The sequence below is a fragment of the Globicephala melas genome, chromosome 3 (assembly GCF_963455315.2).
Source record: "Globicephala melas chromosome 3, mGloMel1.2, whole genome shotgun sequence".
Classification (NCBI taxonomy): domain Eukaryota; kingdom Metazoa; phylum Chordata; class Mammalia; order Artiodactyla; family Delphinidae; genus Globicephala; species Globicephala melas.
This window is the reverse complement of record NC_083316.1, coordinates 146,597,333-146,621,380: the sequence shown is the minus strand read 5'-3', so window position 1 is coordinate 146,621,380 and position 24,048 is coordinate 146,597,333. Positions and strand designations below refer to the sequence as shown.

At 42.1% G+C, this 24,048-nt stretch overlaps 1 protein-coding gene and 1 long non-coding RNA gene across 9 annotated transcripts in view; one reads left to right on the top strand and one right to left on the bottom strand.

Moving 5' to 3' along the window:
• The window catches only part of LOC115838768 (uncharacterized), a 70,849-nt gene extending 51,202 nt beyond the window's left edge, over window positions 1–19,647 (bottom strand). For both annotated transcript variants that reach the window (XR_009563506.1, XR_004033763.2), the window contains exon 1: window positions 18,884–19,647. This is a non-coding gene — a long non-coding RNA (uncharacterized lncRNA). The remainder of the gene's footprint in view (window positions 1–18,883) is intronic.
• Window positions 19,176–24,048, top strand: part of FBXW11 (F-box and WD repeat domain containing 11) — a 129,139-nt gene continuing 124,266 nt past the window's right edge. For 3 of the 7 annotated variants that reach the window (XM_030829933.3, XM_030829936.3, XM_060296600.2), the window contains exon 1: window positions 19,178–19,540. In XM_030829933.3, coding sequence (XP_030685793.1) covers window positions 19,496–19,540 — 45 coding nt within the window. In that variant the 5' untranslated portion in view covers window positions 19,178–19,495. Of the gene's footprint in view, window positions 19,541–24,048 lie in introns of all 7 variants that reach the window. The other 4 variants (XM_030829931.3, XM_030829934.3, XM_030829935.3 and 1 more) reach the window with 3 other exon arrangements.

The following is a 24,048-nucleotide window of genomic DNA, read 5'->3' as shown; positions in this document are numbered from 1 at the left end:
ATAGCTGGGAGGGAGTCCAGGAAAAGGTCTGGAGCTGCCGAAGAGGCAAGAAACTTTTTCTTCCCTCTTTGTTTCCTGGTGCGCGAGGAAACGGGATTAAGAGCGCTGCTTAAAGGAGCTCCAGAGACGGGCGCGAGCCGCGGCTAAAAGCGCGGACCCCCCAGAGACCGGCATGAGGCGCTAAGGCTGCTGCTGCCGCCACCAAGAAGCCTCTGTGCCAGCACAGGTCACTATCCCCACCGCCCCTCCCGGGAGCCTGTGCAGCCCGGCACTGCCGGGTTCCCGGGATCCAGGGACAACTTCCCCGGGAGAGTGCACGGCGCGCCTCAGGCTGGTGCAACGTCCTGCCGGCATCTGCCACCGCAGGCCTGCCCCGCACTCCGTGCCCCTCCCTCCCCCCGGCCTGAGTGAGCCAGATGCCCCGGGTCAGCGGCTCCTTTAACCCCGTCCTGTCGGAGCAAAAAACAGACGCCCTCCGACAACCTACACACAGAGGCGGGGGCAAATCCAAAACTGAGCCCCTGGGAGCTGTGAGAACAAAGAAGAGAAAGGGAAATCTCTCCCAGCAGCCTCAGGAGCAGCGGATTAAAGCTCCACAATCAACTTCATGTCTGTGGAATACATGAATAGACAACGAATCATCCCAAACTGAGGAGGTGGACTTTGAGAGCAACATTTATGATTTTTTCCCCTTTTCCTCTTTTTGTGAATGTTTATGTGTATGCTTCTATGTGAGATTTTGTCTGTATAGCTTTGCTTCCACCATTTGTACTAGGGTACTATTTGTCCGTTTTTTTATTTTAAATTTTTTTTCTTTCTTAATAATTAATTTTAATAACTCTATTCTATTTTACTTTATCTTCTTTCTTTCTTTCTTTCTTTCTTTCCTTCCTTCCCTCCTTTAGACAACGAATCATCCCAAATTGAGGAGGTGGACTTTGAGAGGAAGATTTATGATTTTTTTCCCCTTTTCCTCTTTTTGTGAGTGTGTATGTGTATGCTTCTGTATGAGATTTTGTCTGTATAGCTTTGCTTCCACCATTTGTCCTAAGGTTCTATCCGTCCATTTTTTTATCTTAATAATTGTTTTTTAATTTAATAACTTTATTATATTTTACTCTATTTTATTTTATCTTTTCTCCTTCCTTCCCTCCTTCCTCCCACCATCCCTCCCTCCCTCCCTCTTTCCTTTCTTTCCTTCTTTCTTCTTTCTCTCTTTCTTCCTTCCTTCCTTTCTCTCTTCCTACTTCTACTAATTTTTTCTCTCTACTTTTTCTCCCTTTTATTCTAAGCCCTGTGGATGAAAGGCTCCTAGTGCTGCAGCCAGGAGTCAGTGCTGTGCCTCTGAGGTGGGAGAGCCAACTTCAGGACACTGGTCCACAAGAGACCTCCCAGCTCCACATAATATCAAACGAGGAAAATCTCCCAGAGATTTCCATCTCAACGCCAGCACCCAACTTCAATCAACAACCAGCAAGCTACAGTGCTGGACACCCTATGCCAAACAACTAGCAAAACAAGAACAAAACACCACCCATTATCAGAGAGGCTGTCTAAAACCACAGTAAGTCCACAGACACCTCAAAACACACCACCAGACGTGGACCTGCCCACCACAGAGACAAGATCCAGCCTCATCCACCAGAACACAGCACTAGTCCCCTGCACCAGGAAGCCTACACAACCCACTGAACCAACCTTAGCCACTGGGGACAGACACCAAAAACAACGGGAACTACGAACCTGCAGCCTGCAAAAAGGAGACCCCAAACACAGTAAGATAAGCAAAATGAGAAGACACAAAAACACACAGCAGATGAAGGAGCAAGATAAAAACCCACCAGACCTAACAAATGAAGAGGGAATAGGCAGTCTACATGAAAAAGAACTCAGAATAATGATAGTAAAGATGATCCAAAATCTTGGAAATAGAATAGACAAAATGCAAGAAATATTTAACAAGGACCTAGAAGAACTAAAGGTGAAACAAACAATGATGAACAATACAATAAATGAAATGAAAAATACTCTAGATGGGATCAATAGCAGAATAACTGAGACAGAAGAATGGATAAGTGACCTGGAAGATAAAATAGTGGAAATAACGACTGCAGTGCAGAATAAAGAAAAAAGAATGAAAAGAACTCAGGACAGTCTCAGAGACCTCCGGGACAACATTAAACGCACCAACATTCGAATTATAGGGGTTCCAGAAGAAGAAGAGAAAAAGAAAGGGACTGAGAAAATATTTGAAGAGATTATAGTTGAAAAATTCCCTAATATGGGGAAGGAAATAGTTAATCTAGTCCAGGAAGCACAGAGAGTCCCATACAGGATAAATCCAAGGAGAAATACGCCAAGACACATGTTAATCAAACTGTCAAAAATTAAATACAAAGAAACCATATTAAAAGCAGTAAGGGAAAAACAACAAAAAACACACAAGGGATTCCCCATAAGGTGAACAGCTGATCTTTCATCAGAAACTCTGCAAGCCACAAGGGAGTGGCAGGACATATTGAAAGTGATGAAGGAGGAAAACCTGCAACCAAGATTACTCTACCCAGCAAGGATCTCATTCAGATTTGATGGAGAAATTAAAACCTTTACAGAAAAGCAAAAGCTGAGAGAGTTCAGCACCACCAAACCAGCTTTACAACAAATGCTAAAGGAACTTCTCTAGGCAAGAAACACAAGAGAAGGAAAAGACCTACAATAACAAACCCAAAACAATTAAGAAAATGGGAATAGCAACATACATATCGATAATTACCTTAAATGTAAATGGACTAAATGCTTCCACCAAAAGACACAGATTGGCTAAATGGATACAAAAACAAGACCCATATATTTGCTATCTACAAGAGACGCACTTCAGACCTAGAGACACATACAGACTGAAAGTAAGGGGATGGAAAAAGATATTCCATGCAAATGGAAACCAAGAGAAAGCTGGAGTAGCAATTCTCATCAGACAAAATAAACTTTAAAATAAAGACTATTACAAGAGACAAAGAAGGACACTACATAATGATCAACGGATCGATCCAAGAAGAAGATATAACAATTGTAAATATTTATGCACCCAACAAAGGAGCACCTCAATATATAAGGCAAATACTAACAGCCATAAAAGGGGAAATCGACAGTAACACATTCATAGTAGGGGAATTTAACACCCCACTTTCACCAATGGACAGATCATCCAAAAGGAAAATAAATAAGGAAACACAAGCTTTAAATGATACATTAAACAAGATGGACTTAATTGATATTTACAGGACACTCCAATCAAAAACAACAGAATACACATTTTTCTCAAGTGCTCATGGAACACTCTCCAGGATAGACCATACCTTGGGTCACAAATCAAGTCTTGGTAAATTTAAGAAAATGGAAATTGTATCAAGTATCTTTTCCGACCACAACGCCATGAGACTAGATATCACTTACAGGAAAAGAACTGTAAAAAATACAAACACATGGAGGCTAAACAATACACTACTTAATAACGAACTGATCACTGAAGACATCAAAGAGGAAATTAAAAAATACCTAGAAACAAATGACAATGGAGACACGACGACCCAAAACCTATAGGATGCAGCAAAAGCAGTTCTAAGGGGGAAGTTTATAGCAATACAAGCCCACCTTAAAAAGCAGGAAACATCTCGAAAAAACAACCTAACCTTGCACCTAAAGCAATTAGAGAAAGAAGAACCAAAAAAACCCCAAAGCTAGCAAAAGAAAAGAAATCATAAAAATCAGATCAGAAATAAATAAAAAGAAATGAAGGAAACAATAGCAAACATCAATAAAACTAAAAGCTAGTTCTTTGAGAAGATAAAGAAAATAGATAAACCATTAGCCAGACTCATCAAGAAAAAAAGGGAGAAGACTCAAATCAATAGAATTAGAAATGAAAAAGGAGAAGTAACAACTGACATTACAGAAATACAAAAGATCATGAGAGATTACTACAAGCAACTCTGTATGACAATAAAATGGACAACCTGGAAGAAATGGACAAATTCTTAGAAATGCACAACCTGTCAAGACTGAAACAGGAAGAAACAGAAACTATGAACAGACCAATCATAATCACTGAAATTGAAACTGTGATTAAAAATCTTCCAACAAACAAAAGCCCAGGACCAGATGGCTTCACAGGCAAATTCTATCAAACATTTAGAGAAGAGCTAACACCTATCCTTCTCAAACTCTTCCAAAATATAGCAGAGGGAGGAACACTCCCAAACTCATTCTACGAGGCCACCATCACCCTGATACCAAAACCAGACAAGGATGTCACAAAGAAAGAAAACTACAGGCCAATATCACTGATGAACATAGATGCAAAAATCCTCAACAAAATACTAGCAAACAGAATCCAACGGCACATTAAAAGGATCATACACCATGATCAAGTGGGGTTTATTCCAGGAAGGCAAGAATTCTTCAATAAACGCAAACCAATCAACGTGATACACCATATTAACAAATTGAAGGAGAAAAACCATATGATCATCTCAATAGATGCAGAGAAAGCTTTCAACAAAATTCAACACCCATTTATGATAAAAACCCTGCAGAGAGTAGGCATAGAGGAAACTTTCCTCAACCTAATAAAGGCCATATATGACAAACCCACAGCCAACATCGTCCTCAATGGTGAAAAACTGAAAGCATTTCCACTAAGATCAGGAACAAGACAAGGTTGCCCACTCTCACCACTCTTATTCAACATAGTTTTGGAAGTTTTAGCCACAGCAATCAGAGAAGAGAAGGAAATAAAAGGAATCCAAATCGGAAAAGAAGAAGTAAAGCTGTCACTGTTTGCAGATGACATGATACTATACATAGAGAATCCTAAATTGCTACCAGAAAACTGCTAGAGCTAATCAATGATTTTGGTAAAGTTGCAGGATACAAAATTAATGCACAGAAATCTCTGGCATTCCTATACACTAATGATGAAAAATCTGAAAGTGAAATCAAGAAAACACTCTCATTTACCATTGCAACAAAAAGAATAAAATATCTAGGAATAAACCTACCTAAGGAGACAAAAGACCTGTATGCAGAAAATTATAAGACACTGATGAAAGAAATTAAAGATGATACAAATAGATGGAGAGATATACCATGTTCTTGGATTGGAAGAATCAACATTGTGAAAATGACTCTACTACCCAAAGCAATCTACAGATTCAATGCAATCCCTATCAAACTACCACTGGCATTTTTCACAGAACTAGAACAAAACATTTCACAATTTGTATGGAAACACAAAAGACCCCGAATAGCCAAAGCAATGTTGAGAACGAAAAACGGAGCTGGAGGAATCAGGCTCCCCGACTTCAGACTATACTACAAAGCTACAGTAATCAAGACAGTATGGTACTGGCACAAAAACAGAAAGACAGATCAATGGAACAGGATAGAAAGCCCAGAGATAAACCCACGCACATATGGACACCTTATCTTGTATAAAGGTGGCAGGAATGTACAGTGGAGAAAGGACAGTCTCTTCAATAAGTGGTGCTGGGAAAACTGGACAGGTACATGTAAAAGCATGAGATTAGATCACTCCCTAACACCATACACAAAAATAAGCTCAAAATGGATTAAAGACCTAAATGTAAGGCCAGAAACCATCAAACGCTTAGAGGAAAAGACAGGCAGAACACTCTATGACATAAATCACAGCAAGATCCTTTTTAACCCACCTCCTAGAGAAATGGAAATAAAAACAAAAATAAATAAAAGGGACCTAATGAAACTTCAAAGCTTTTGCACAGCAAAGGAAACCATAAACAAGACCAACAGACAAACCTCAGAATGGGAGAAAATAGTTTCAAATGAAGCAACTGACAAAGGATTAATCTCCAGAATTTACAAGCAGCTCATGCAGCTCAATAACAAAAAAAAAAACAACCCAATCCAAAAATGAGGAGAAGACCTAAATAGACATTTCTCCAAAGAAGATATACAGACTGCCAGCAAACACATGAAAGAATGCTCAACATCATTAATCATTAGAGAAATGCAAATCAAAACTACAATGAGAAATCATCTCACACCAGTCAGAATGGCCATCATCAAAAAATCTAGAAACAATAAATGCTGGAGAGGGTGTGGAGAAAAGGGAACACTCTTGCACTGCTGGTGGGAATGTGAATTGGTACAGACACTATGGAGAACAGTATGGAGGTTCCTTAAAAAACTACAAATAGAACTACCATATGACCCAGCAATCCCACTACTGGGCATATACCCTGAGAAAACCATAATTCAAAAAGAGTCATGTACGAAAATGTTCATTGCAGCTCTATTTACAATAGCCTGGAGATGGAAACAACCTAAATGCCCATCATCGGATGAATGGATAAAGAAGATGTGGCCCATATATACAATGGAATATTATTCAGCCATAAAGAGAAACGAAATTGAGCTATTTGTAATGAGGTGGATAGACCTAGAGTCTGTCATACAGAGTGAAGTAAGTCAGAAAGAAAAAGACAAATACCGTATGCTAACACATATATATGGAATTAAAAAAAAAATGTCATGAAGAACCTAGTGGTAAGACAGGAATAAAGACACAGACCTACTAGAGAATGGACTTGAGAATATGGGGAGGGGTAGGGTAAGCTATTACAAAGCGAGAGAGTGGCATGGACATATATACACTACCAAACGTAAGGTAGATAGCTAGTGGGAAACAGCCGCATAGCACAGAGAGATCAGCTTGGTGCTTTGTGACTGCCTGGATGGGTGGGATAGGGAGGGGGAAAGGGAGGGAGACGCAAGAGGGAAGAGATATGGGAACATATGTATATGTATAACTGATTCACTTTGTTGTAAAGCAGAAACTAACACACCATTGTAAAGCAATTATACTCCAATAAAGATGTAAAAAAAAAAAAGAAAAAGAAATAAAAGGATCAGAAACGGAAAGGAAGTGAAATTATCTCTCTGCAGATGACATTTTATATATGGAAAATCCTAAAGATTCCACCAAAACACTGTTAAATCCAATCAATGAATTCAGTAAAGATGCAGGATACAAAATTCATGTGCCAAAAGTAGTGGTGTTTTTACATAGTAAGTAGGAGTTATCTGAAAAATAAAGAAAACAATCCCATTTACAGAGGCATCAATAACAATAAAATAGGAATAAACTTAACCAAGGAGATGAAAGGGCTCTAATCTGAAAACTACAAGACGCTGATGTAAGAAATTGAAGACAACACAAATAAATAGAACAGTATCCTGTGTTCACTCATTGGAAGATTAATATTGTTAAAATGTTCATACTACCAAAAGTCATCTATAGATTCAATGCAATCCCTATCAAGATTCCAATGCCTTTTTGTGTGTGGGGGGGGGGTACGCGGGCCTCTCACTGTTGTGGCCTCTCCCATTGGGGAGCACAGGCTCTGGACGCGCAGGCCCAGTGGCCATGGCTCACGGGCCCAGCTGCCCCGCAGCATGTGGGATCCTCCCGGACCGGGGCTCGAACCCGCGTCCCCTGCATCGGCAGGTGGACTCCCAACCACTGCTCCACCAGGGAAGCCCTCCAATGGCATTTTTTACAGAAGTAGAAAAGAAAAATTGTAAGGAACCACAAAAGACCCCAACTAGCCAAGCAGTCCTGAGAAAGAAGAAAATGAAAGGCATCACACGGTCTGATTTCAAACTATAGTATAAAGCTATAGTAATCAAAACAGTATGATATTGCCATAAAAACAGATACATAGATCAATGGCACAGAATTGAGAGATTAGAAATAAACCCAACCATACACAGTCAACTAATATTTGATAAAGGAGCCAGGAGTAGTCAATGGAGGAAAGAGATTCTTTTTAATTAACGGTGCTGGGAAAATTCACATGTAAAAGAATGAATCTAGGTCCCTGTGTTATACTACTCACAACAATTAACTTAAAATGGATTAAATACTTAACGTATGACCTGAAGCCACAAAACTCTTAGAAGAAAACACAGGGAAAAAGCTCCCTGACATGGGTCTTGGCAATGATTTTTTTGGATACGACACCTAAAGCACAATCAACAAAATAAAAACCAAACAAGTGGGACTTCATCAAACTAAAAAAGCTTCTGCGTGGCAAAAGAAACAATCAACAAAATGAAAATATAACGTATAGAATGGGAAAAAAATTAGTAAACCATTTATCTGATAAGGGATAAATATCCAAAATAAAGAACTCATATAACTCGATAGCAAAAAAACAATCCAATTAAAAAATGGGTGAGGGAATTCCCTGGAGGTCCAGTGGTTAGGACCCTGCACTTTCATTGCCGAGGTCCCAGGTTCAATACCTGATAGGGGAACTAAGATCCCGCAAGCCCCGTGGCGTGTCCAAAAAAATAATTAAAAATGGGCAAAAAACGACAATGAGATATCACCTGTTAGAACTGTTATCATCAAAAAGATAAGAGATAAATGCTGGTGAGGATGTAAAGAAATGGGAACCTTTGTGTACTGCTGGCAAGACTGTAAACTGGTATAGCCACTATGGAAAACAGTATGGAGGATCCCCCCTCCCCAAATAAAAACTGAACTACCAATGATCCAGCAATTCCACTTCTGGGAATATATCCAAAGGAAACGAAAACACTAACTCAAAAAGACATCTGCACCCCAATGTTCATAGCAGCATTATTAAAAATAGCCAAGACATGGAGAAACCTAAATTTCAATTAATGAATGAATAAAGAAGTTTTGATACACACATACACACACATACACACACACATTGAAATATTATTCAGCCATAAAAAATGAGAAAATGTTTCCATTTGTGACAACATGGATGGACCCTGAAGGCATTATGCTAACTGATATAAGTCAGACAAAGAAAGACAAATATCATATAATCATGTGGAATCTAAAAAATTACAAAGAACTCAATGCAAGATACAGAGAACAGACTGGCAGTTGCTAGAGGCAGGGGTTGAAGGACAGGCAAAATGGGGTGAAGATGGGCAAGAGGTAGAAACTTCCAGCTATAAAATAAATCATGAGCTATAACATACAGCATGGTGACTATAATTGTATTGTGTATCTGAAAGTTGCTAAGAGATTAGATCTTAAAAGTTCTCATCACAAGAAAAAAATTGTAATTATGTGTGGCTTAACTAGTCTTACTGTGGTGATCATTCTGCAATAAATACAAACATTGAATTATTATGTTGTAAACCTGAAACTAATATATTTTATATGTTATCATATCTCAGTTAAAAAACAATGTGTCTAAGTCCTAACCCCTGGGTACTTGTGAATGTGAACTTATTTGGAAAAGGGTCTTTACAGATACAATTAAGGATCTTGAGATGAGATCACTGTGGATTAACCAGGTGGGACCTAAATCCAATGACAAGTATCCTCATAAGAAGAGCAGAAACACAGAAGGCCATGTAAAGAGGGAGGCAGAGATTGGAGTTATGAAACTACAAGCCAAACAATGCCTGGAACAGCTAGAAGAGGCACAGAAGGATGCTTCTCTAGAGCCTTTGGAGGGAGTGTGGCGCTGCCCACACGTTGATTTTGAACTTCTGGCCTTCAAAACTGTGAAAGAATAAATTTCTGTTGCTCTGTCATGAAGTTTGTAGTAATTTGTTATAGGAGCCCCAGGAACCTAATATAATAGAAGACCAACATCTTTAAGGGTGGAAAGAACTTCTAACCTAGAATTCTAAATCTAGCTAAAATATCCTTCAAGAAATGACGAATAAAGGCATTTTCAGATAAAAGAAAAACCAAAAGAATTCATTGTCAGCAGGGAGGTACTGCAAAAAATGGTAAACGAAGTCTTCAGACTGAAAGGAAATGATACCAGATGGAAAACTGGATATGCAGGAAAGAATAAAGAGAATCACAAATGGTAAATAACTGGGTAACACATAAAAGACTATTTTCTTCCCTCTGACTTTTAAAAGAAATACATAATACTGCTTAAAGCAAAATGTATAGCTTTGCCTTGTGAGGTTTTTAATGTATGTAGACATAATACCTATGACATCTATGGCATAAAAGATGGGAAGGGATAAATGGATCCGTACAGTTGCCAGGTTTCTGTATTTTAGGTGAAGTGTTAAAATATTAATTCTAAGTAAATGAAAAGTTAAGGAGGTATATTGCAATCCCTGGAACAACCACTAAGAAAATACTGAACAGATATAGCTAAAAAGCCAATAGATCAGGACTTGGTGCTCACTGGGTTGAGTGGAGCACTTTAAGTGGGATGTGGCAGAGGATGCTAAAGATTGTTCTAAGGAAAAGGAACAAAAGGATTGGTAATAAAATTGCTTATAGCAAAGGAGATTAGAATGGACACTGTAGTGGGTTGAAGAGTGGCCTCCCCAAAATATTCCTACCCAGAGTCTCAGAATGTGATCTTATTTGGAATTGTGTCTTTGTAGATGCAATTAAAGATCTCAAGCTAAGATCACCTTGGATTAGGGTGGGCCAATGATGGGTTTCTTACAAGACACAGACACAGAGGAGAACCACAGAGACAAAGAGAAGAAGGCCATGTGAAGACAGAGACAGAAACTGGAATTACACTGCCACAAGAAAAGGAACCAGGAACAACCAGAAACTGGAAGAGGTAAAAAAGGCAAAAGAATGAGGTTGGACCCTTCCTTACCTTACACCATACACAAAAATGAACTCAAAACAGATCAAAGACCTAAATTTAAGAGCTAAAACTATACAACTCTTAGAAGGAAACAGGGAAAAAGCTTCATGAGATTGGATTTGGCAGTAATGCCTTGGCTATGACACCCAAAGTACAGGCAACAAAAGAAAAATATTTACATAAAAATTTATAACTTTTTTGCATCAAAGGATACTATCAACAGAGTGAAAATATTGGAGAAAATATTTTAAAATTATATATTTGATAAGAAATTAATATCTAAAATATATAAAGAACTCTTACTCTGAGGGAATATGGTCCTGCCCACGCCTTGATTTCAGACTTCTGGTCTCCAGAAAGGTGAGAGGATAAATTTCTGTTGTTTTAAGCCACAAGTTTATGGTCATTTGTTGTGATAGCCACAGGAAACTAATATGGTTACACTGAGACTGCAGAAGTGAAATAAGACAGAAATGGTAACAGAAGACTCAGAGAGAGAAGACCAGGTAGATGCGATACATCATTACAAAGAAGAGCTAGAGCAGGACTTTGTCCAGTTCTCCTGTGGGAACTGTGGGCTGTGTATGGTCCCTTAGAGGTACTAGCTCAGTGATATCTTGTACTCCCAGGCCAGGTGTAATGCTGAATGGCCAATCCCAGCAATCCCAGCTTCATAAAGGCATGGGTATCCAGGGCCTCAGACCTCTCAGGGACGAAGGTCTGGGACACCCTTCAATGCAAGCCACCTACAACAGCAGAAGCATTACAGTCAAGGGTAAAGGAGGAAATCTAGAACACAGAGAAAGGAAGATGACAAATTTACAGCCTTGGCAACAACTGCAGCAGAGGGGGCTGTTGCTCATCCCTCTAACATTCTTCTTCTAAATTTTCTCCCAGACATTGCAACCAATCCCAATCTTGAAGCAGTTGGGACGAGGTGAACTTAACGTAAAATATTACAAGTAGATCTGAGCGGTCTGCAGGATGATCTGTAGCAGACGGTGCCTGTTCAAACCTAGATTCCTTTAACCTCCTCTCCTGGCTTCCGTGTGCTTTCCTTTCTAAAGGCCCACACCAACTACTCTTTGGAGGACGGTCCTCCTGCTGGTGACGCTTTGCAGTCAGAAGTGCCTGGGGGCAGACTGACTGATCTAGGACCAGGAAAGCCAAGCTCTCACCCCTCAAGTCAGGACAAACTCTGAGGAGTAATTTACATTCTGGAGCACCACACAGGATCAGCCTGCAGCTCAAACTCCTCTCTGTGGAACTCTGCCTGAGAGCACAACTTCCCTTTTTTGCTTTCCTCACTAACAGGTTTCTCCTGGGAGCACTTCTTAATAAAGCCCTTTACAGTATCCTCGACTCAGGGTCTGCTTCTGGGGAACCCAAGCTGAGGCAGGGGAAGAGATGTCTTGACTTGCCCAGTTATAATGTGGTACATGTATGTCCTAGGTATTTCATGTCAAAGTGCTCTCCTGGGGCATTTTTTGGGGTTGCTATTCTCAGATGAGAGATACCACCTCCTCTGGCTAGCTACCTGAAATCCCCCTCCTCTTAATCTAGGGCTTCCTGTGGTATACTCTCAACAAGGCATGCCTGTTGAGACCATCCTGACCCTCCAGATGGTCCTCTTGCTCAACAACTATTTCAAAACAATCTTTTTGTGGTATCTACAGCTGGTCCCCACAAACCATGCATCTTTGCCCCTCAGAACTTGGGAAGTATGAGCCCTTCCCAAGACAGGTATGTCCCCTCTGTGGCCACAGGCTGTCCCCGCTCAGCCTTTGGCCCCCGCACTTACTTTTTCAGACATGAATGAGGAACCAGTGCCCATGGTCAGTACTAAGAAGACTTGTTCATATAAGAATGAACATTTCTCATAGCAATGGTATGCAACTTTGAAGATTATTTCCAAGTTATTATGGCAAATATTACATAGTGGTCTGTTAGCAAAATTATTTTAAATTATCATTAAAATTCAATTCAATCTTCCTTCAGTTTTTTTGAAAGCAAAGTTTTGGAAACCACCTGACTAGTAAAATGATTTTTTTGTATATTCACTGGAGAAATTCACTTTCTCAATTTCTGGGAAATATACCAAAAAGTCTTTACCAAGATTTATTAAATGAATATGAATTTTACTGGTATAGCACACATCATCTACCAAAATTCCTTTGTGTTCACCAAATTCAGCCTCCCTTGCAGTTTCTTAGGGCCTCGTGATTAGGCACTGACCAATGAATAGTGAGCAGAAGTAATGTGCTTCTGAGTATGCTGGTGAGCTTCCCCTCTGCCCCAGCAATACTGGAGACCATGAAAACTATAAGATGGAGGGCTAGCTGACTCCATTAGACCTTGTATGAACAAGACATGTATATAAAGTCACTACGTTTCCAGGGTGTGGACACTTAGTAATATGTCAACTTGACTAAGCTAAACTACATTTCCCAGAATTCTGTTCACCTACGTTTCTGATCAGGGTGGGCCACCAGACAGTCTGGTGTAGGGATTTGGAAGGTGGAAGTGAAACTGTAGTCATTTTGCAGCCCATATACATTGTCACTGATCTGCTTGCTCACTCACCTCCTTGGCATGAGGAAAGGCCCTGCCTGCAATCACTCCACCTTCCCCTAAAGCCTCTTTCAGCTTCTCTAATTCCTGGGCAGGCCTGTGTGTGTTCAGTTCTCTGGCAAAGGGCTCCAGCCTCTTCAGGACGTCCATACCACCAAGGTCAGGGGCAATAAGAACTGACACAGGTTTCATCTGTCCTCATGGACTCCAGTTTGGCTTATGCCTGCTCTCCCGACCTTACATCCATCTTCTCGTCCTGACTGCCTTCCCTGTGGACTTGAAGATCCAGCATCGACTGCAAAGACTGCAACCTTACAGAGATTGCTTGGACAATTACATGAGGTCAACTTCTTGTAAAAAAAAAAAAAAAAGCCCCTTAGTAACACCCTTAGTGGTTCTGCTTCTCTGACTGAATTCTGAATATACAGAGAGTTAATTTGTCATGGTGGCACAGTGTATTCTATTCTAATACAATCTTTTTTTACTCTTTCACTTGGTGGTCTTAAGTGACCTGATAAGTTAAAGAAACAAAAAAGCATTGGGAAGATACAAATATTAATTTTAATACATGTTTGCCAATACATTAATTGATGAAATGTTTTTCCTCATGTGCTTTAAATGTATTTTCCTAAAAATTATAGAACTAAAGATTCACCTCATCTAACATCTATTATTGTTATGCCACCTATCAAACCAGTCAGCCAAGTTAGACTCTCAGAAAAAGTCTGGCTTTTGTTTTTCAGTTCAAATAAACGTGCTCATATGTATTTCATGATAACTATCTTCTTTTCTAGATTCTATACATAGATGGATAAGGCATGGAACCTTACCATGTGGATAAAACAGGGAGCTGCTACCTTCAATACTTCTTCCCAACATTCTCTTTCCTTTGGTTTCACATGATTCTCCTTCAAGAGAATTTTGTTCTTTACGTTAGTTGGGAATGAGTTAAGTCAAAATTTCACTGCACTACCCTTCTCTACAATGTATTTGAATTCAGAAAACCCAGCACAGGTCAAAATATACCCTTTTCAAATGCCACCCTTGGGACTTCCCTGGTGGTCCAGTGGTAAAGAATCTGCCTTCCAGTGCAGGGAACAGGGGTTTGATCCCTGGTTGGGGAACAAAGATCCCACATGCCACGCCCATGTGCTGCAAACTACAGAGCCTATGCGCTCTGGAGCCTACGCGCCACAACTAGAGAGAAACCCACACGCTGCAACGAAGAGCCTGCATGCTGCAACTAAGACCGACACAGCCAAAAAAAAAAATGTCACCCTTTACCTGAAAAAGTATTTGTAAGAAAGGGAAAGACAAAAAGCCCTACCAAGTGTTTAGGTGACTTGATTAAAAGTGCCTTGATTAAAAGAGAACTGAGGGACCTCCCTGGTGGTGCAGTGGTTAAGAATCCGCCTGCCAATGCAGAGGACACGGGTTCGAGCCCTGGTCCAGGAAGATCCCACACGCTGCGGAGCAACTAAGCCTGTATGCCGTAACTACTGAGCCTGCGCTCTAGAGCTCGCAAGCCAAAACTACTGAGCCCGTGTGCCACAACTATTGAAGCCCGTGCACCTAGAGCCTGTGCTCTGCAACGAGAAGTCACCACAATGAGGAGCCCGTGCACCACAACAAGGAGTAGCCCCCTTTCACTAAAACTAGAGAAAGCCCACGTGTAGCAACGAAGACCCAACGCAGCCAAAAATAAATAAATAAAATTAAAAAAAAAAAAAGAGAACTGAGTTCATGACTTCCCTAGTGGTCCACTGGATAAGGCTCTGTGCTTCCAAGGGGGCACAATTTCGATCCCTGGTGGGGGAACTAGGATCCCCGCCCCCCCCAAAGAAAGAGAGAACTGAGTTCAGTATTTTGAACGAGCTCTTTTTTGGGGGGTACCTCTGTTAGTTATCTGTTGCTGCGTAATAAATTATCTCAAAATTTAGCACCTTAAAAGTAATGAACATTTATTATCTCCCACAGCCTCTGTGGGGCAGGGGTCCAAGAATGGCTTGGATGGGTAGTCCTGGCTTAGGGTCTCTCATGAGGTCAAGATTTGAATGGGGCTAGTCATCCGAAGGATTAACTGGGGCAGGAGGAGATGGCTTCCAAGATGGCTCACTCACAGGTCTGGAAAGTTAGTGCTGGTTGTTGGCAGGTGGCCTCAGTTCCTTACCACATGGACATCCCATAGGGCTGCTTAAGTGTCATCATGACACGGCAGCTTGCTTCCTCCAGAGTGTGTAACCCAAGAGAGAAAGAGCAAGGAGGAACGCACGACTCTTACGATCTAGTCTTGGAAGTCACACACCCTCACATCTGCCACACTCTCTTTTGTGAAAATTTAATACAAAAAATTATTAACTAGTAACAGGGTATTAAGTACTAAGGGGGTAAAGACAACTCTAAAGAATACAGAAATAGCAGTTATAGGGAGACGCTACTACCTTTAGGGCTGAGGCAGAGAACTCAAGGAAGGAACAAACTTGGAAGAATCCTCCCACCCCCACTGCTAGGATGAGATTCAGATCTCACTAGAGAGAGGATAGTTATGGCCCATTGGATGATGTTGCTGAGGGGCTACAGGCTGGGGCTGGAAAGCTGGAAACTGCCCGCTAAGGTGCCACTGAACTCACTGGGAAGCACTCTCTAGATGTTCTAGCCACACGTGTGTGTGTGTGTGTGTGTGTGTGTGTGTGAGTGTGTGTATGTAGAGAGAGGGATACGGTTCTGCAAACCATCTGCTACTGTGTGCCACAAAGGCAAGAAGGAAAAGAAAGTATTCTGGAACAAGGAAGAGAAGACCCTTTGGCTGGTCTCCTCTAGGGCTCTCTATTGACAAAGTTAAGCACTGTGCCAGCTGCCAGGGGAGAAATATTTACAGGGTCCCACTCCAGTATTTCAAAGCATGGAAAAGAAGGCTGGATTTGGAACTGAGAGGCTATAAATTGATAACAGGCACCCATATGCTCTGCTGCAGAAAAATAAATGTATTTCATTATGAAATGCTGTCTTAGACCCCAGTGGCAGTGTTACATTATATACACAGTATGTACATCATACTACCTTTGTACAATCTGAACAATTCTGAATTCTGAAGCATATCCGGACCTCGGGGTTTTGGTTAAGGGATTGTGGACCTGTACCAGTTTGCTGTTAGCATGTCATATAAACCCCAGTGCAGATCTATCTGAAAAACTGGGGGGAAAATATGCTTCAAGGTCTTCTGCCTTTATCTATGACCAAATCTAATCGCCAGTCAGCATCAAGCCTAAAGCAATAAAAATACCCGAGGGTCTGAGTTCTTGTTAGAGAAGAGGAGAGAGCAAAGTGATAAGCCTAGGCTCGGTTTGCCTCTTAAACAGCTTGGGAATGACTTCTATCGTATACATAACTTTTGCATCTTACTGAGCTCCTGGAATTTGACCCAATAAAATCAGTATTTTTTTTACCTCTTAAGGTGGGATATGGTTTTAATAAAAGGAGAGAAACCTTGAGTTATCTCCATTACAGTTCCAATGCCAAGGGTTGCAAACTCAAATATCTATATAGGTTAAGCATACAACTTAAATGAGTAAAGCTTGCAGATATAAGGCAACAGGGAGCAGTGGTAACAGTGGCAATCTATAGAGTAAATGCCTCATATAAAGAAGGTAATTGCTACTTAACCCCTGCATACTGTTGCCATGCAGATCCAGTACAGCAAGATAGTCTAACTTTTCAAGAGAAATTAGAAATTTGGATTTTCAATTGTGAGATTGTTGAATTTTGAAACAATAAAAAAGACAGTGCAGGATAAACAGACATACTGGGGGTTCATACTCAGCTTGTGACTCCTACCCTAGCCCTATGTGCTAGGTCCGTGGCAAGTGCTGACACTTTAGAGGTCTTGATAGGCTGTTACGTTAGTGGCCCCCAATGAACCACGACTCTGTATTCACAACCTTGTGTAGTCCCTTCCCACACTGACTCTGGGCTTTGCCATGTGGCTTGTTTTAGCCAATGGGACATTAGCAAGTTGGGCGCAACCAAAGGCTTGATAAGCCTTTATTCACTGGGGCTTGTCCTCTTGGAAGCTAGTCACCATGCAGAAGCCTGAATGGTAAGAAACGAGGTAAAGAGAGAGGCCCTCGAGGATAACCCGTTTTGATGAGCTCCCAGCTGATCGTAATCCCATAAGTAACTTCAGCTTATACTATGTGGGCCCAGCTGAGTCCAGTTAACCCACACAATTGTAAAGAATAATAAAGCACTGGTATTTTAAGCTACTAAGCCTTGGAGGTGGTTTATTATGATGCAATAGGTAACTGAAACAGAGGTCATTTATTTCAGCCCCTTTATTTTACTAATGAATGTCTCAAGGCCCAGACAAGCAAAAGGATATGGTGAAATTCAGACAGCAAATTAGTGGCAATAACTTTCCAGTTCTGTGCTCTTTCTTGCCATTGCTTTTCTTTCGATTCCTCTGGTGGAAAGCATCAGATAAGGACTATAAAACTTAAAACTCTACGTACACGGAACTTACACTGTGTCCTGCATGCATACAAATTACTGTAATAACTTGGTCCTTGGAAATGGAAAGATTTCTAGGTCTTGTCCCTTCACTCTACAGGTGCAGAGAATGCAAAACACTTGAGAAAGAAAAGCAGACATTCGGAAGCTGGCGTGATACAATCAGACAGGCAGTAATGTTACTAGATGATAGCCTGGCCCTCTTAGCTAGGCCTCGTGTTCCCCTGTTGAACATAAATTTCACGGAACATAAACGTTAGATGAAGCCATTCTGTAACCATGATAGATCAATATAAAAGCAAGACCGCTCCTTAATTACATTTGAACACAGATAAAATATGACATTGTCCAAACCATAAAAAAGGACCAAACATCCCCCATCCTGGCTAATGACGGACTCCTGCTTCTCTACCAATTAGACCTTCAGCCTCAGTCTAGCATTCCTTCCTTCTAGGTAAGATTTATCGAGATATCCAATCATAGAATCACCCCCACTTCCTGACAGCATCTTATCCAGAGTAAAGCCTCGCTTCCAAATGACCTGACAACTCCTACTGAGATGCCCCACAGTTCTTCGTGGTGTGTGATCTCCCTTCCTGCAACCAGTCAGAAACCCAACTTGTTCAACTATCCGCGCGCCCCCTGGTCGTCTTTGGTTAGAGGGTACTGACAGACCTGACAAAGTTCACATAGCGCTGGAGGCAGAATTCACCAGAAGGAGTCTCCAGATCTCCAGCTGTGTTCCTTCTTAGCACCTATCACTCTTGTGGTTAATGCCTGTCTTTCCCCCCCCCCCCACTAGAATTAAGCTCCATAAGAAGAGAGCCCTTGTCTGTAAGGCTCAGAGCTGATTCCCAGTGCCTAGACTGGTACCCGGCAGAGGCTGGAAGTTTAAAAAACATTTTCTGAACAAATGAATAAGAGGGGCTCAATATACACAGGCTCCCTTTCACCTCTCAGCTCCTCCCAGTACGTGGTGCATACAGACCATAAACCTCCTCTTCCCCAACTAAATTTCCAAACCCCTCCCTCCCGGGACGCCCATACTCTCAGAGCTTTGCCCGAACTTCTCTCTTTCGCTGGCCCCCTCCCACACCTGAGCCCCAAAACCATCCCCTCCCAAAGTATCTAGAACCCACCTGTCGCCAACACCTCACTCTACCACAGACGACAGCGCACCAGCCGCTCCGCTACCTAGGTGTCCTGTGCCCCGCAGACACCGACCGCGCATGTGCGGAAATCAGTCGCGCACGCAGGATATCTGTCAAGCGAAGAGTTGCCTCCGAGTTTCCGTCCGGGTCTGGGTAGCCTTGGGCTGCCAGGAAGTCAGGAGAAACTAGCCGGAAAGAGAACCCGAGCGCAGGGCTTTCTGGGACATGTAGTCGTATCGCTCCCGAGGCCCCACCTTGAGGCACCCCTTAATTCTTTACGTCTGCACGTCTCGCATTCACAGTCCAGTGCTACTTTCGGCTCAGAATTCAGCTTCGAGCTGTCAGGAGAGATTGGCCTGGTGTCGGCTTCTCGTTCCCACAACGCTCTACAGGGCCTGCGGCGCCTGCTGGGAGCTGTAGTCCTAGCTCTGCGTACTGCGTTCGCCGAGGGGGAGGGCGGAGCTGCCGGCGGCCCGGGCGGGCTGGCAGCTAGAGTGGGTGCGATAGCCGCCTCCGCCTCTGCCGCCTCCGCCGTCGCCTCCTCCGCCCGGGCTGTTCGCTGCTGCGCGGGGAGAGCGAGGCGGGGCCGCCGGGGCCGCCATGGAGCCCGACTCGGTGATTGAGGACAAGACCATCGAGCTCATGGTGAGTGCGGGCCGTTGGACCGTCCGTTCTTCCGTCCGTCCGGCTCCGGGCGGGCCTGCCCACCTCCCGCGCGAGGTCGGCCCTGACCCTTCTTCGCTGCCTCGGCCGGGACCTGGGCCCCCCGCCTTCCCTGGCCTCCGGCCCGGCGCGGTTCCTCCGGATCCCTCGAGATTTCAGGCCGGACCTGGCCCGGCCCCCTCCATGCCCCTCGTTTTTCCTCCCTCCCCCCCGTTTTTCCTCCCTCCCTTCCTCCTGTCTCTTGGCCCATGTCTCGAACGACCCTCGCTCGCTTATGCTGTGGCCTTAGCTCGCACTAGCTCTAGCATCTTATTCCCCCTTTAGAAGGGATTTTTTTCTTTCTTTCTTTTTTTCTCTGTTTCTCCGGTCCAGGCCTGCATCGCTCTTGCAAGCCCCACTCAGGCCGAGTGAGATGCTGATGGGAGAGGGTACCGAGAAGATCGGTTAGGGCCTCGGCCTCCGCGTCCTAGAAGGGGTCTCAGCGCCCTGTCTTCAACCTAGGGCTATGAGGATGCCGGCACAGGCCCTACAGGGGTGGAGGTGGAGAGCTCTCGGATTTGAAGAAGTGGCCGATAAGGGGCCTCTTTCCCGGCCCCCTGTGGTGTCCGGCTTCTCGGACAAAGGGTTTCTTACTCGGCCGAGAGGGATGTTTGCATAGCAAGGCCCCAGGTACTCTGGATTCCATCTCCCAGGAAAGAGAAACTGTAACTTCACGTTTTCCAAAGCTGCTTTGGGAAATTGGGGGAGGAGGGGGGAGGGGTTGTCCTCGTCACTGCCGCCAGTTCTTTCTTCTAGAAAAAGGGGGAGGGGGGGTGTCCTAGGGCCCTGGGGCGGCGATCACTCTTCTGTTAGAAACCTTTGGTAGCTAGGCCAAACTTCCTGGCCCCGCGAACACCCCAGCCCCCTTCCGCCTTAGGACTTTGAGTCAGAACGGGTTTTTAGAGACAGGACCACGAGAGAGTGGCTAGTAGAAATGAAGAATTTCCTACTTGGTGGATGATTTGGTGGAAGAAGTAAAATATGGCAATTTGAGCGTTAGGGAAATCAAACTGGGCTCCGGAGGGTTGGGAGGGGGAAGTCTTTGCCTCAGCAAACGGACATGCTCAGGTTTTCCTCCTGTGGAAACCTTGACAGTTTCTTTGTATCTCTCCTAACACAGTAACAACTTTTACCCCAGGGTTGAGAGGAAAGGTGAAAGACTCTACTTAACACAGCAAAATGTTTTCCTAGCCAGATTTTCTCCAGTGTGAAAATGTTTATTGAGTCAGTGATTCCACTGGGTAGGGTCGGTGACATCAGAGCCACTTCCCCCATTTAATGCTATAAATAATAAATGGTGACACTGAAAGTCTGTTGGATAGCTGCATGGTTTCTGTGGATGATGGTATCTGGGGAGTTGAGATGCATGTTTTAAAAATGGAAGTACAGTAGCATAAATACAGAGGCAGCTTAATATTTGCTGTCCTTTGCATAATTCACTAGACTTCTCCAGCAGTCTTGAAAACTAGAGGGAAAAAAAGCTCTGGTAGTTTCTGATGTGTGTGTGTGTGTGTGTGTGTGTGTGTGGGTATGTGCACGTATGGCTGCTTTCTAAGGGATACTGATACTTACGAGTTTTTGATGTTCATTTATTAAGTAATTTTTCCTTTCAGTACAATTTATCAAACTTTTGAGGTCAAGCCTTTGATATTCTTCAAATTTTGTATGGGGTTATTTTGGTAAAATATCTTAATTGGAGTTACATAGTACATATTCTTATGTGTGTATAATACATGTACTTACAACAGGAGGAGTACTGCATAGCAAAAAATTGTAACTTGGTACCTCTTTGAAATTGGCTGTTCAGTGCTCCTTCCATTTCCATTCATTTAAAAAATAACTAGGGACTTCCCTGGTGGTCCAGTGGTTACGACTCAGTGCTTTCACTGCCGAGGGCCCTGGTTTGATCCCTGGTCAGGGAACTAAGATCCCACAAACTGCACCGTGTGGCCTAAATAAATAAATAGTATTTGTTTGCAAAAGAATTAGAGTAAGTACAGTGTAATCCATTTAATGTCTTTGAATGGATGTAGAAAAAAATTTCTGGCCTAAATATACTAGCATCCAGTGCTCATAAGTTTTGATTTTACATGATTGTACTTGTCTATGACCTGAAAAGATATTTCAGCCTTTTCAAGGACGTTATAAACTGGGATTCTTAGAAAATTTAACAAAGTAGTTCTCTAGATCAATTTTACAATGGCTTTTTTTTTTTTTTACAATGGCTTTTTATAAACGGATTTTTATATTCCCTCAAAGGGCTACCAGTTAAGCAGTTAAGACTCTTAGGCAACTCTTTTCCTAAACATATATGTATTTATTTTAGTGTAGTTGATAGCACAGGTACTTAACAACTGATTTACTAAATCCAGGATCAGATGTAGGAATGATAATGCCTTGAAATCTAATTGCATGTGGCTTTCTGTATTCACTGCATTTTAATTAGAGTTTCCAGAACTAGGTTAAAAACATTTACATTTCAAAATAACATGATGAAAGGAGGGGGAGGGGTTAAACTGATGGTATTTTGAAAGCCTAAAGCATGAAATATTTTTAGAATTTTATGAGTCAGCTTCAGTACTCAAATATTTGTGATTGTGCTGCCTGTACCAGTTCGGTACTTAATGGTTAACAGGATAACTTTCATTTGATATTCCAGAGCTTGCTGTTTCAAAGAAAGGAAACAGTTCTTGGGTTTCACCAATTTCTTAATCTTCATTCCTCTACTTTCTTTGATTTTGATTCTTTCTTTTTTTCTTGCAGTTTTTTAGTTTACTAGGAAGTGAAACTGGTGATAGCAGAATAATTAAATCTTCAAAATATAACCCCCATTGTGACTCCTACCCCTGCCTGTGGCCAGGTCCACAAAAAGTGCTTCTGCAGCTGACCTACCTCGTAGGATTCAGTCTTTAATATAGACTATAAACTCTTGATCGAGCCAACTGAATTTACGATTGCTGATAGTGAATAATTTAACCACCAAATGACTTTGGCGGCTTGATGTGGGCCCAGTACTGTACCTAGTTTGTGGGACTGTTTTTCAAACTTCTGACTTTGGTAAAATTAGCTTTATTATTAATGAGGTAGAAAAGTAGTAATCCATTTGGAAATACACAAAAGTTCACCAGACTTTGTCTAGTGTGGTGGACTTCACCGGAAAGAATGAAACCTGTGCATTGTGTGTCACATGATATTTAACACTTGAGTTAGAAGTAGTATGAGTTTTATGTTCAGGCACTTATTACTAGAAAGCACTCACATAGCTGCTAATTGGAAAAAGATGGTTAGTCTTTCCTATTAGAAGATAGCAGAAGTTAATGTTAAAAGTTTGGGAAAGATAATCCTGCTTCCTCTGTGGGTGTGAGCGTACCCCTTCCCCCCTTTACACAAGTAATGGGTAGTTTATACTCTGTTGTTAGCCTCTGAATGGTTCCCTTCTTTGCTAAGTGACCTTAAGTGAGTCATTCCCCTCTGTGTTATCTCTAAATGGCTATATTACTTGTCGAATGTAGTGATATAGGTAAAATATATTGGATCTTATTAAGAAACTGTAATATCAAATCTGTTAAAAACAGAGCTATTGAAGTACAGACAGGCCACAAGTCCAAGGAGATGAAAGAAACTAAGTGACGTTATTGGAAATATTTATCTTTTTATCTTTTTGTGTCCCCCCATCCCGCCTTGTCATTGGCTTTCTAAGTGGAATAAGTGGGATTGTTTAGTGACTCCTTTAAGAAATTGGGTCTTACTTTGTCACTGTCACTTACCCTCATCTGCCACTAGCCATGTGTTGATTTACCAAATGCAGATAAAGTAGACAGAAGTTTAAGTAGGGTCCAAATGAAACAAATCACATGCATATGCATAGACCTCACTGACCTGCCTCAAGAGGCTGTGGCTCAAATATTATCAATTTTTACTCCTGATTTTGGAGTAGGTTAGATGTCCTTTCAGATTTGACAAGGATAAACATGATCCTGCTCACAAGTCTTGCCACTCTTTGGCCCCTGACTGCTGTCCCCTGAAAACTGCGAGTTCTGTATAGCACAGAAGAATCGCTAACCCATTACATAGCTTTACAGGACAGCACATGTATTTCTCTGAGTAGTACTGTTTGGTTCTATGAATTCTAGAAACAAACTTTTCTGTGCTGTGAGGTACCTGGGATCTTGGCTTCCATCTGGTGATATTTACAGTTTAAGGGAAAGAAAGCATTTCAAGTCCTAGTAATTCAAATTCCAGCCTCTCTTCAGCTTTTTCTTCTCACATTCCTCACTTATTCTATATTCCAGCCAAAGCGTGGGGATCTGTGGTTCTTCAGATTCTGCTCACTGTTTCCTTTGTCAGCACTGATACGAACTGACCTAAACCCATGTATTTAAGGCTACTGATGTTTATGGGAAGGACCTAATAGTTGGTGCTCTGGCCAAGTTGCTTTAGGTCAGATCTCA